This window comes from Misgurnus anguillicaudatus, chromosome 8, assembly GCF_027580225.2.
Source record: "Misgurnus anguillicaudatus chromosome 8, ASM2758022v2, whole genome shotgun sequence".
Lineage (NCBI taxonomy): Eukaryota > Metazoa > Chordata > Actinopteri > Cypriniformes > Cobitidae > Misgurnus > Misgurnus anguillicaudatus.
Window position 1 is genome coordinate 18,721,406 of NC_073344.2, and position 14,749 is coordinate 18,736,154.

Sequence of the window (14,749 nt, forward strand, 5' to 3'; positions counted from 1 at the left end):
ATCCAGCATTACATTTTAACGCGGGGCTTACTGTGGTAGAACTTCTATAAATGAGGCTCATGCTCGTTCGAGTGCGTCAAATAATCATTATGAATACAATAAAAACTGATGAACTAAATTACATCCTCCGAGACTAGCGACTATTAGAAAAGAAAAGAAAACAAGAACGAATTATGTAAGAAAATAAAAGAAAACTAGTATTTCTTTCGAGTGTCATCTGTGCTTTTTACGCTTTTTCTTCACGTAGAACATGGCTGGGTTTGTTGTTCCAGTAATTCGGTAATGGAGCATTTGGACAAGGTTCGGTGCCCGTGTCAGTCTGCTGTATGGGAGAAAGGACAATTATATTGTTCTTACCGCCCTGCCCGGCAGCAGTCGGGTCTGCAATCTTCGCTTTTTTCCACATCTTGATGCAGACTAATGGCTCAAGACTTTCTGGAAACAGGAAAAACAAAATAAAGGGTCAGATGTATTTCATTCTCATTAAAAAAAATGGGTAGATTATAATGTTTGCTTAATAAAAGGTTGACTTTTATTAGATTATAGGTAGTGCTTTACAATAATGTTGCATTTGGGAAATGCATTAGCTAACATGAACTAACAATGAACAATTCTTCTTCATTATTTATTCATGCACTCTAAATTCTGCTGGGTTATTTTTTAAACCCAATGCTGGGTAAATATTGGACAGAACACATGTTGGGTTTCAACCCAGCATAGTTTTTATTTATAACCCAACACGTGTTGTGTCTGTTATTTTAGGACATTTAATGGCGGGATGCATGATTTTTGAAAAACACTTTGGAAAAGGGAGTCGGCCGACTACCAAAACACACTTGTAGCCAAGCAGCAGTAAGAAGCGTGTCTACTAACCCAGTGGTTTTCAAACTGGGGGCCACGAGATGGTCCCAGGGGGGCCCCAGTTTTATGACATTTTATGAAATTCATTAATTTATCATGAATTCTGTGTAATTAAACCTAAAAAATAAGGCTACTAACCAAAAGCACTACTTTTTTGCATAATTTAATGTTTTTTTTATTAAAATGCACTGTACACACTGTACTAACCAATATTGTTGCATGCACTGCAAAAAAAATATTTTTTAAAGAAAAAAATTCTAAGTATTTTTGTCTTGTTTTCAGTAAAAATATCTAAAAATTCTTAAATTAAGATGCTTTTTCGTGATGAGCAAAATGACCCAAGAAAATAAGTCTATTTTTTTAGACAAAAAATATCAAATTTAAGTAAGTTTATGCATAAAACAAGCAAAAAATTAGTAAAAAAATCTGACAATCTGACAAGCAATAAAATCTTGAAATTTTTTCTTAAACACTAAATTCAAGAAAAAATCAAGAAAAATGTGCTTACCCCACTGGCACATTATTATTATTATTATTTTGCTTGTTTTATGCACGAAATCACTTAAATTTGATATTTTTGGTCTAAAAACTAGACTTATTTTCTTGGGTCGTTTTGCTCATCAAGAAAAAGCATCTTTATTTAAGATTGTTTAGATATTTTTACTGAAAACAAGACAAAAATACATTTTTTCTTGAAAATAATTTTTTTCAGTGTGTGGTGGCGGGTCTATCAAAAGAAGGTCCAGATTTTATTGGGGTAGGAGCGTGTTTGTTTAGTTGATTTCAAATGTCAACATTGGCTTTCAGAGATCATGCACCCCGCCTTTAAGTAGTTTTTACAAGCAAACCTTACAAAAAAAACTATAATGGTGTGCATCTTGAGGCAAAACAATGCCACTAATTTATGTTAAAATATGTCAAGGTGTTTTGAAATTAAATTAGCTCACACATGCATTTAAGTCTGGGACTAAATAAGCCCTGTCCGGGAAACAACCCCATACTGTGTTAATTTTAGCATTTACTAATGCATTTTTTTAATTAAAAGTTGTAAATGTTAATGAACTAACATAACCAAAGATTGATCAATTTTGAAAAACTAACGTGCTTGGTAATTAATTTTAGCTAATGCATTTATGGATGTTAACAAATGCAACTTTATTGTAAAGTGTAACAAAAAAACTAATCAGAAATCTTTATTTTATTATATCTTCCAGTATTGGCCAAACATTAGTCCAAAAGAGCTAATATTTAACATAACAGCATTCATACTAATGTGATATTGCTCAAAAATGTCCTTTGGGTCGTTGTGTCACGTTCTTTAAGAATTCAAGACATTTATCAAAATGAATCAGATAGCACTTCAAAAAAGGGAAGAACGAGTACCTGTAAATTTAAATCATGTTAGCGGCTTATCAGAGAAATGCATGTAAAAGTGTAGAAAACATGCACAAAGATGGGGTGAAGCAGAAACGGTATGTCCCATTCATTGAGATGTGATGTAATATGACAGCGTGGTGCACTATGGTCCATTAGAGAGACTTTGGGCCCAGTCAGCAAAACTGCCACGGCACTACACATTCATCCTTTTAAATTCATTCACATATACAGATTAGACCCAGTCAGTCTTTACTAGCACTTATGGGAAACTAATCTAGGATTTTGACATATTTGGATTTAACCGCCCCCTTTGGGAGACATATTTCATTTGAGGATGAGTGCATTAAATATTTCATTGGGCTCGGTTCTAAAACTTGAGCTGTCCTGGTGCCCTGCAGCATATGTAGATAAATGTCTTCTAAAGCAACATCCTAACTAAAATGTAATCTCACAAATGACTGATTTGCCCGTCTAGTTAGGCAGCAACTTTATTTGTGATTGACAAATGCACAGTAAAGCACAGTTGATTCGAATAGTTGTTAGCATTCGGCTAAGACCACCCTCTTAGCGCAACCTACAGTATAGGGTGGGAGGGTAAAGCACACTTTTTAGGGTGCTTCTTAATATGCTTCCTTGTTTCCTTGCTATACGTCCTAGATAGAGCTTCGCCATCTTGAAGGACATCTCAATTCTTTAATTGCACTGCGAGGAGTTAGGAGGCTCTGCATTAAACGGACACTTTTTTGAAAATATGCTCATTTTCCAGCTCCCCTAGAGTTAAAAATGTAAATCTTACCATTTTGGAATCCATTCAGCACTTTTAGCATAGCTAAGCATAATCCATTGAATCTGATTAGACCATTAGCATCGCGCTAAAAATAAGAGTTTCGATATTTTTCCTATTTAAAACTTGACTCTTCTGTATTTACATTGTGTACTAAGAGCGACATAAAAATAAAAGTTGCGATTTTCTACGCAGATATGGCTTGGACTATACTCTCATTCTGGTGTAATAATCAAGGACTTTACTGCCGTAACATGGCTGCAGCAGGCGTAGTGATTTTACGCACTGCCCGAAAATAGTCCCCTGCTATTGAAAGTAACCAAGGGGACTATTTTCGGGCAGTGCGTAATATCACTACTCCTGCTGCAGTCATGTTACAGCAGCAAAGTCCTTGATTATTACACCAGTTTGAGAGTATACTTCCTAGCATATCTGCCTAGAAAATTGCAACTTTTAATTTTTTTGTCGGTCTTAGTACACAATGTAACTACAGAAAAGTCAAGTTTTAAATAGTAAAAATCTAAACGCTTTGGTTATTTTTTTTGCGCGATGCTAATGGTCTAATCGGATTCGGTGGACTGTGCTGAGCTATGCTAGAAGTGGTACCGCCGGACACAGAGATCAGCTGAATGGGTTCCAAAAAGGTAGAGATTAAATGTTTAACTCTAGGGGAGCTGGAAAATTTGCATATTTTCAAAAAAAGTGGAGTGGCCCTTTAACACTAAAGATTTGGTAAATAACATTCAACTTCTTGCAAAAAATGATCGCCTGATTTCACAAGATGTCAGTTTGTCACCAGAAGTTGTGGGCATTACTTTTGAACAGAATATATCTGCTTTTTGAACCCTTAAAGTGGCGTAAACCATGTACTTGCATTATATGAATCACAGAGCTCAGTGCTTTCTAAAATGTATCTTTTGTATTGTTCTACTGAAGAAAAAAAAATTCACCAACATATCTGATGATGATTCCTGAAGTAAATAAGTAAATAAACAGCTAATTTAATGTTTAGGTGAACTATCCCTTTAACCCGATGAAAACCACTTGTTGGTCAAAACATTGTAAATTAAATTAGGGAGGTAAAAATAGCAGTGTGCCAGTCCTATTGTATTGCTTGAAAGGCTCACCAGGCATCTCACCAAGTTCGAAACAGAGCTTTTGTATTTCAAATCATTCAGTATTCTAGGGCCATTTATGACTCTCATGTCATTGACTGCTGTAAATGCTGTTTCAATCTCCGAACCGCCAGGTTTTTTTATTCAGTGGCTCTTTTCTCTATGCCGCAATGCTGCATCAGTCATCTCACAAAGTGGCATATCGTCACGTTTCGTACACAATACTCTCATGATTGACCTCTCATACACAATGGGCTATAAATGTTGCATTACGGGCATCGCAGTACTGGAGTCTGAGTGTCATCCATCCGCATGCACCCATCATTATGCATGATTTGGCTTGTCATTTTTATCAAATGTTTCATTTGGTTGCATCATGGAGAGTCAGACTATGGTAGCAACATAGCTTTTAAAAAGATTATGCTAATCATTTGCAGTTTGGGTTTTAACAAGTGAATGCATGCACTAGATAATGTAATATTGATATCAGACATCAAGGCAATAAAAGAATAAAGAAATAAAGACATTTGTATGTAACAAACCTCAATTGTACAAATATAAGATATACAATTAATTAGGATTATTAGCTAAAATGAAAAGAAAATACATACAGAAGACAAAATCTAGTTGACATCAACAGGGTTCCCACACCTTAGTTAACTTCAAATTCAAGGACCTTATAAGGACTTTCCAGGTCCAATACCCTCAAATTTAAGGACTAAATATGGGGACACATTTTAAGTGAGAGCAAGGTTACATCGAGTTACCTTTTAAAATCGTTACAGTTCCCTTTCGAAGGAACTCACGCTGCGTCACTGTGGTGACACCTCCAAGGGTAAGTGCGTAATGTGTATATCAAATTCAACTAATGGTGAGGCTTAACGACAAAGACAGTGTGACGCGGGAGCCAGAAAGTATAGACCGTTTCAGCAGTAACAACATAAACAAGCGGCTGCACGTAACTTCCGGTAAACTCCGCTAATAATAAATAACAACAAAGTCCTTTAAACGTAGTTTATTTATATAACAAGCAAAAAAACAACACATAGATTACCTAGGAAACCAAAACATTTGTTATTTTCGACGAGGCATTTGTTCAAGATGTCAGTTTAGCAACTAGTCAGACCTTAAAAAAAATGAAACCGGAAGTAAGGTTAGGATCCAGACGTGTATCACGTGCGTCCGATGAAACCGTCTATATCTGAAATATTGCCAAAGACGGCGTTACAGGGACGCTGGAATTCTTGCACAAAATAAATTCAAGCAATGATCTGTATCTATGTATGTATATTTTCAAAAACTTCCCAGGGCTTGAATTTTTTCCCCCAGATTCACAAACTTTCAAGGATTTCAAAGACCCGTGGGAACCCTGCATCAAGTAATATACGTCCAATTTAACTACATGTATATTGTGTTTTGGCACCAATTCATCTGTTATTAAAATATACACTACAAAAGCCAAATTAACCAGATGCCAATACGAAAACATTGCTCAACATGCCTGTACCCTTAAACCGCTAAGAAAATCATGCAAGGTAAAAGAAAATACTACCCAGGCTACAGTAAATACAGGTTTACTCACAGCCTGGGTCGTGTCAACAACAGTTTTGTTGGGTGAATTACTGGTTGTCAAAAGTATGAAAGCATCAAAATTTGAGACATTTAGAAACTACAATTTCTCATTGAGTCCACATCATGTTAAGAGTTTCGATCAGCTTAAATCAGAAAAATATTAGATTCATGCAAATATGTAAATACATTTAATACAGATAATACTGAATATTACTGGGCCTATACATTTCTTATACTCTCAGAAGGTGGAAAAGCTGTCACTTGGGGCAGTACCTTTTTTTAAAAGAACACCTTTGTTTCTAAAGGGTGCTTATTAAAGGGTAAACCTTTTTATAGGGTACCATCCAAGTGACAGCTTTTGTACCTTTATTCACAGAGTGTAGTAATATAAATAAATGACAAAGGATTTTAAGGATATTTCAGTTTAGTTTTGGTAGTACGTTGGGTTTGCACCTGATGTTTAATAATTGCAATTGCTTCAGGTCTTCCCTCCACTGGCTACCTGTTAAGTCTCGAATTGAGTTTAAGATTTTCACATTTGAAGCACTGCATAATCGGCGCTATATAAATAAATAAGTTGGGTGATTCTCACAAAATCCAGATTAAGGTGTCCATCGTCTGAATTTACTATAACCATTATTTTTAGAGGATTTAAAAATATTTCCTTATCAAAAATTATCATTACCGCAACATGATATTACATTAAATATATGCATTTACAAACTCATGTTTCGGTTATGAGAACTTAAACGTTATCTGGGTACTATGACAAACAAAATTTCAACTTTTATCTGGAGAGAAAAAATAAAAACTGTTTACCTGGTAGCCATCGTGAGTGTCACAGTCCATTTTGTCCCTTCCAACTATTTTTTTTTTAATGCGGAGGATGAGAAAATTGGTCTTGGACAAATTTATTTTCCTTATTATTGTCTCTACATTTTCCAATGATCACCAAATACCACATGTTTCTTTACTGTTAATGTTTATAGTATAACATGCACTGAAGCTTTTTATTTTTTAGATTTTTGAATTATAAATTTTCCATGTCAAAGAACCAAAATCCAGTCATGGATGTTGCAGTAATGAAAATGTTTCTCTTAAATGTGGAAAAAAACAAATTGGTTTGTATGATGTCATTTGAAATCATGTGCAAAATAGTACATGAAGAGATGTTTGTAACTGTATGCTTCTTATTTTGATACACTTACTTTTCATTTACTTTTTTTATCAAAATGTTTCATGACACCTCGTAAGTCTAATTTCGCGAGAATAACCCAGTTGAAGTTGATGTGCTGAAACAGTATTAGACAATCTCTCCTTACAGTAAAACATATTTAAACTCTATGATTGTTGATGATGTTGTCTTGGGTGAACATGATCACACAAATTTAAACATGTCCTTGGCCCTACGTCTTGGCTTCTGTTCATTTGTGAAAATGAGCCATGCAAGTCTGCTGAGCTAAACATCCCAACATTTAGGCTTGCCAAGTTAGGGGTCTTCTTCAGTTTACATGCAACATGAGCCTTACACCATCCAGCAGTCACATGCTTATATTGAGTAAAAAATAACCATTTCATTACTTCATATCAATGATATGTTAAGCATTTAAAGCGATAGCTTCACCCTAACATTAAAATTCAATGACCCATATCCAACACTATGCAATTTTATTTTTTCTTTGGATCACAGGAAACGCTCTGAATAATTTCACAGTGCTCTCTTTCATACAAACAAACTGGACGGGGACCAGAGGCAAACTGTCGAAAGGGAAAAATCTTGCTCGACAGCCGGAGTCACCATTTCCTTGCAACAAAGACAATCTGCTACTGCTTTCAGAAATTGTGCATGTCACACAAGCCATTGCATTGAAAGACACAAGTGTGAATAAATGATAAAAGCATTTTAATTTTAAGAATTCCATTAAAAAGTAAGCATACGCTATTATAACTTAAAATAGCCATGTATTGTGCCAGGATAGCCTGAGGTAGCTGAGCTTGTAGTTATTCCACCTGTATCTCTGATAAAGAGAAGCGGTGCATAAAAGGAAACGTTTTCATCGCGGTGAGAAACCGCAGCCATCCTTCATAATATAATTACGTGCCAGAGGCTGGCTGGGCCGTATAATAACAGCGTATGAGTAAACTAACACTTCACACGACTATATGAAAAGCGAGTTTAATGACATGCTCAAGTTTTAAACTATACCGCTAACCTTTTTCCTCTCGCAATATTGCTCTACTGACATGTTAAGTTGGACACGGTCATTTGTCAAATGATAGGCTATCGTGCCAGCCGAGCACAGCCGTCGGTGGTGCTGCTTATTTACATTTCCTGAAACTGGTAAAGTTCAGCAAGAGAGCCACTTAGCGGGTAATAGCATACATATCATTAGCGCGCGATACATTAGCGAGGTGACATTTATGTAAACGGTGATGCCTAAGGCTCCGTTGTGGGCCCTTTTCATTTTCATCTGGATTCAAACATATCTCCAATTACATTCTCTCTCTCCACATTTGCAAAAAATAACTCATTTTAGAGGCATTTATGTTTTGTGCTACCAAAAATAAACATTTTTAATAAAAGTGTGTCTTATTTCCCGAGCGCTCATTATGTTAGTAATAACCTTATCGTGTGAAGTTCCTTAAGCTAGTCATGCAATAAATGCAATATTGATGGTGACGTTCGGACCACTATTTCCCTTAGGAAAAGCTGGCAACGAGCCCCAAAGGTCCCTGCATTAGCTGCATGTGTTTTAGGTGAGGAAATGGCCAGCTTATAAATCAGCCAGCTTGTCGACACTTTATTTGGAGAACATAAGATGCGATTCCAGAGGGTGTTTAAGTGAACGAAATCACCCAGCCAATTTTGTTCAGTCCATCACCCCATTTCTCTGATTGGCGATAAAATCTCCTCCTCTTCTGTCTTGTCAACATCGGCCCGTTAAAACGACCCCCCTTGGATCGGCTCACCAGCATCGCGCATTTCCCTGTGCAGTTCTTAATGTTCACAGTGAGGGAGATAAAAACAAAAAGTGGCACCCAGAAGACAGCATTCAAAGTTAAATTCATGTAAAGCAGCTGCCAGTGATGTGCTTTGCCTGTGAATAATGTTTTCGGAGCCAATCTTTTGTTTATTTATTTTTTAATAGCTGATAATTCATAAACAGCTTAAAACTTTGATTTGCAAAATTATTTAATATCACCGCCACCCCACCAGCTTTAATTGCTTCCTCCATTGCCATTTTATTTTTACCCATGTGTGTTCCCACTATGGAATTATATATTTCTCTTTATAATAAAAACCCAGACTGCCAAAACATGAATGATATCACTAATCATTAGACCTGTTATTTGACAGATACCATAATGTCGTGGTTCTCAAACTGGGGGCCGTGCCAGGGGGGCCCCAGTTTTATGTAATTTTAGAAAATACATTAATTTATCATGAATTTGGTGTAATTAAACCTTAGAAAATAAGGCTACTAACCAACAGCACTACACTGCATATTTGAATAAGTTTTGTTTAATTTAAATTTTGTGTTTTACAATGTTTTATGTCATACATTTTCTTTGGGGGGCCACGAAGGGATGCACCGTACTCTAGGAGCGTCGCACACGGAAACATTTTAGGAACCACTGCCATAATGTAAAAAATAATGCACATACTCATACTTGATAGTTTTCCACATAGTAAACTACATATGTTACGATGGGAGTTATGTTAACTTGGGTGTAAAATAAATCAAAACTTGCACTCATGGCATTTTATCAGTGTTTTGAGGTTTTACTTTAACTCGGAGGTGCATTTTAAACAATATTGAAGGCTTTTACATCAAATCTGTATTATTATTGGCTGCTTTTTCTTCAATTTTCAGTCTAATGGGGCGTACACACCAAGTGTGAAGCGTGTTTTGCATTGCTTTCCTTGATCAATGCTACTTGCTGGATTTAACGTTGGTTCAGGCAAATTTTTCACTCTAGTACAAATTTTTTTTAACTTACGCTGAAGAGGCGTTTGAGGTGAATAGCATGCGTCGCGTCAATCGTGGCACCAAATTCGCGCCATTCGCATCCACTCGCACAAATTCGCATCTTTGCATTGTTTATTTTAATTTTATATTGTAAATTTTTGCTTGAGTTGAATATTTTCAACTTTTAAGGCGAAAAGCGCGTGTTTTTGCTGCAATCGCCGCTGCACAATTCACGTCATTCGTATCGCAAATAGACGCAAACTCGCATGAGCCATCTTTGCATTGACTTTGTATGTAATTTACTTTCCCAAATAGTTGAATTTGCATTTGGTGTGTACACTCCATTATGCTGCGTTTACACCAAATGTGAAGCATCGCGTTCCTTGCTCTTGATGACTTGTGGTATTTAACTTCATGTCATGCAAATTTTAAGCTTGAGTTAAATATTTTCAACTTGCGCTAAAACGCGTTTGAGGTGAAAAGCATGTGTTTTTGCTACAATTGTTTTGCCCAATTCACATTATCTGCATTGTCCAACGCGTCTTTGCATTGCCTTTGTATGTCACAAATCATGCTTGCACAATTCACGTCATTCGTATTGCGAATAGACGCAAGCTCGCATGAGGCATCTTTGCATTGACTTTGTATGTAATTTACTTTCCCAAATCGTTGAATTTGCGTTTGGTGTGTACACTCCATTATGCTGCGTTTACACCAAACGTGAAGCATCGCGTTCCTTGCTCTTGATGACTTGTGGGATTTAACTTTGTGTCATGCAAATTTTTAGCTTGAGTTGAATATTTTCAACTTGCGCTAAGATGTGTTTTAGGTGAAAAGCGTGCGTTTTTGCTACAATCGTTTCGCCCAATTCACATCATTTGCATTTTCCAACGCGTCTTTGCATTGCCTTTGTAAGTCACAAATCGCGCTTGCACAATTCACGTCATTCGTATTGCGAATAGACGCAAGCTCGCATGAGGCATCTTTGCATTGACTTTGTATGTAATTTACTTTCCCAAATCGTTGAATTTGCGTTTGGTGTGTACACTCCATTATGCTGCGTTTACACCAAATGTGAAGCATCGCGTTCCTCGCTCTAGATGACTTGCGGGATTTAACTTCGTGTCATGTAAATTTTTTGCTTGAGTTGAATATTTTCAACTTGCGGTAAGACGCGTTTGAGGCGAATAGCGGGTGTTTTTGCTACAATCGTTTCGCCCAACTCACATCATTTGCATTGTCCAACGCGTCTGTGCATTGCCTTTGTATGTCACAAATCGTGCTTGCACAATTCACGTCATTTGTATTGCGAATAGACGCAAGCTCGCATGAGGCATCTTTGCATTGACTTTGTATGTAATTTACTTTCCCAAATAGTTGAATTTGCGTTTGGTGTGTACACTCCATTATGCTGCGTTTACACCAAATGTGAAGCATCGCGTTCCTTGCTCTTGATGACTTGTGGGATTTAACTTCGTGTCATGCAAATTTTTAGCTTGAGTTGAATATTTTCAACTTGCACTAAGGTGAAAAGCGTGTGTTTTTGCTACAATCGTTTCGCCCAATTCACATCATTTGCATTGTCCAACGCATCTTTGCATTGCCTTTGTATGTCACAAATCGTGTTTGCACAATTCAACGCCATTCGTATCGCGAATAGACGCAAGCTCGCATGAGGCATCTTTGCATTGACTTTGTAGGTAATTTACTTTCCCAAATCGTTGAATTTGCGTTTGGTGTGTACACTTCATTATGCTGCATTTACACCAAATGTGAAGCATCGCGTTCCTTGCTCTTGATGACTTGTGGGATTTAACTTCGTGTCATGCAAATTTTTAGCTTGAGTTGATTATTTTTAACTTGCGCTAGACGCGTTTGAGGTGAAAAGCATGTGTTTTTGCTACAATCGTTTCGCCCAATTCACATAATTTGCATTGTCCAACGCTTCTGTGCATTGCCTTTGTATGTCACAAATCGTGCTTGCACAATTCACGTCATTCGTATTGCGAATAGACGCAAGCTCGCATGAGGCATCTTTGCATTGACTTTGTATGTAATTTACTTTCCCAAATCGTTGAATTTGCGTTTGGTGTGTACACTCCATTATGCTGCGTTTACACCAAATGTGAAGCATCGCGTTCCTCGCTCTAGATGACTTGTGGGATTTAACTTCGTGTCATGTAAATTTTTTGCTTGAGTTGAATATTTTCAACTTGCGGTAAGACGCGTTTGAGGCGAATAGCGGGTGTTTTTGCTACAATCGTTTCGCCCAACTCACATCATTTGCATTGTCCAACGCGTCTGTGCATTGCCTTTGTATGTCACAAATCGTGCTTGCACAATTCACGTCATTTGTATTGCGAATAGACGCAAGCTCGCATGAGGCATCTTTGCATTGACTTTGTATGTAATTTACTTTCCCAAATCGTTGAATTTGCGTTTGGTGTGTACACTCCATTATGCTGCGTTTACAACAAACGTGAAGCATCGCGTTCCTCGCTCTAGATGACTTGCGGGATTTAACTTAGTGTCATGCAAATATTTAGCTTGAGTTGAATATTTTCAACTTGCGGTAAGACGCGTTTGAGGTGAAAAGCGTGTGTTTTTTAACACACCTTTAAATTAAACAATTTTAAAAATTATTGGGAACATTTCAGTCAAGTTTTGAGTACTGTATGCATTTATTATATATCATAACGTTTGGACATACAGTAGATCCATTAGGTTTAATTAGAAATCTGTTGCGCATGTTGGATTTCATTTGATCCGATACCCCGTCTATAGTTAGAACGTCCGTGCAACCATTCTGATATGACTTCATGCCACCTGACCACCAGCTCTCATCTCATAGATTCCACAGCATGAAACCCAAACTGTCGAGCCGAGACGATTCAAATGATTTCTTTGTGAGGCCACCAAGCTATCCGAGATCCGCTGTAACAAAATACGATTGGCACGTTGTCGAGTTCCAATAATGTCCATAAACGAAACGTCTATAAACTGGATGGTAGTCTATAAACCAGAAGTGAATCATTTTGGAGTTTAGTGTCAGGGCTCAAGGTAATGTGCAAGGTTGTCAGCAATGCATTGTAAAAAGACCTCAGGGCGCTATATTAGGTTGAAGTACATGCATAGCTCGGGTCACCAAATGGTGCGTTAGCTTTTCTTAACAACATTCTTAGTTTGTGTCCTGTAGAGCAACATACAAGTGTCAGTTTATGACCCTCCGGGTGGTGAAACAAAGATATGGAAGCTCCTGTCCTCAGGTACTCCATACATTGCTATATGTAGTGTAGAAATGTACACTATGTGCACTTTGCATTTTACAAGTTTACTTTTATTTATTTATTTATATGTTTCTATAATACAGCACAGGGGTTGTCTATACAGTGTGGGTTTTCCTCTCTGTAACTTGCACGTTAGAACAAGTAAACTGACATGTTTTCTTCGGGTGTCTATGTTTCTATACGGCCGAAAACGACAAATAAAAGTTGCGTAACTTCTGTCACAACACAAACAACTACAACAACAAGTTACAAAAATCCCTACCTGTTCACAGATCTGTGTTCCTCTGCTTCTTTCAGGTTATGCTCTGGCCTCTTCTGATATTTCAGTGCTGCCTCCAAGTTGTCCAAGGTAATAAATCCTTTGAGCTGTGTGTGCGTGCACGTGAATGTGAGTCTCTAAAGCTGTTCCCCATGCACTCAGCTTTGCCTTCAACCAAAAGAAGGTTCACTGTTTTGAAGGGAGGGTCCGTGAGACGTTTTAACACCTACAGTACTTGCCATTGGCACCTCATAAGGTACAATGACTTTTGAAATTTTTCAGTTCACCCTAACACAAACAGAAAAGGGTACAGGGTAAGATTAATGTCACTTCTTATACAATAGAAAATGCACAAATAGGAAAGTCTTACAGCAATGATATCAAATGGAGACCAAAGTGAGATTTTTATCATATTTTCTGAGATAAAATAGCATAGTTATAGAAGTGATATGAGCAATATACCAATATATGAAGAGTTTGGTTCCAAAAGGCAATAAATCCATTTTGACTAATTTTGATAAAAAATGTGTTTTATATACCAAGAAAGTAACAAGATGAAAACCACTATTTTCTGTTACAAACGTTCACACAGCATCTTTAGGTTATAATAACATAAAATTCAAATCCATAAAAGATTTTGAAAGGTTTACTACAAAAACTGATTATTTTTTCCACAAAATGCAATAAATCTATTGAATTAATATATAAATGTGCATTCATCTTTGCCATGTTATATTCATTTAGTTGACTAGTAGTATACACTGATTAAAAAAATAAACATTAATGGCATCAAAACACTTACTTTGTCATATTAAGAACACTGTCATTGCTGCTGTCATCCTTGGGACGTCGTCGCTGAACTTTTTTGACAGTGATCAGCTGTAAAATGTTTTGGTCCTGCTCAGTTTTCATTGAGTAAAATAATGCAAATTTTTCATAAGATCCCCTGGGGTCAATGTGTTAGCATGACAGAAGCTTAATGCTGTTGTGTGAGAACAAGCAACAGCCGGCATTTTTCCATCACCCGAGTTCCTCGCGTAAATTATTCAATTTTAAATGCTTACATTTATTTAACGCCACAGAAAACCACCACAGGTTTATCAATGCCATCAAAATTATTATTTTGTTTTTGTTTGTTTGTTAATCACAAAGTGCAAACTAAATGAGGAAAACTCTGATTTCGTGTGTATTTAAAGTGCCATCATTGTAGTTTACAATGCGTGGAATTGTGCGTGGTGATTGGTTAAGCAGAATTATTGCATTCTGCAGAGAAGGAGGAGTGGCGTTTATCGTATTTTGGGAAAAAAAATGAGAAAAGTTTACAGAATAACACGGCGGATTTCGGATTTTGTGTAAAATTAAGCATTTACTTTTTAATACTGACCAGATACAAAACTGATTTTGGTGGTAACTAATATTTTTTTTAAATGGCGTTCATTGCGTTTTGGAACCAAACTCTTCATATTGTACTATCTGTTTATATTTTCCCAAACCCATGATAATGGAGTACAGACATCAGAAAA

General features: G+C 36.7%; 1 protein-coding gene across 1 annotated transcript in view; it reads right to left on the bottom strand.

Annotated features, from left to right (window-relative positions):
* The window catches only part of LOC129449892 (immunoglobulin-like and fibronectin type III domain-containing protein 1), a 40,287-nt gene extending 26,919 nt beyond the window's left edge, over positions 1-13,368 (bottom strand). Inside the window, exons 1-2 of the mRNA XM_073870418.1 lie at positions 13,230-13,368; positions 358-435 (exon numbers count right to left, since the gene is read on the bottom strand). Coding sequence (XP_073726519.1) covers positions 358-406 — 49 coding nt within the window. The 5' untranslated portion in view covers positions 407-435; positions 13,230-13,368. The remainder of the gene's footprint in view (positions 1-357; positions 436-13,229) is intronic.
* Between the last annotated feature and the right edge of the window lie 1,381 nt (positions 13,369-14,749).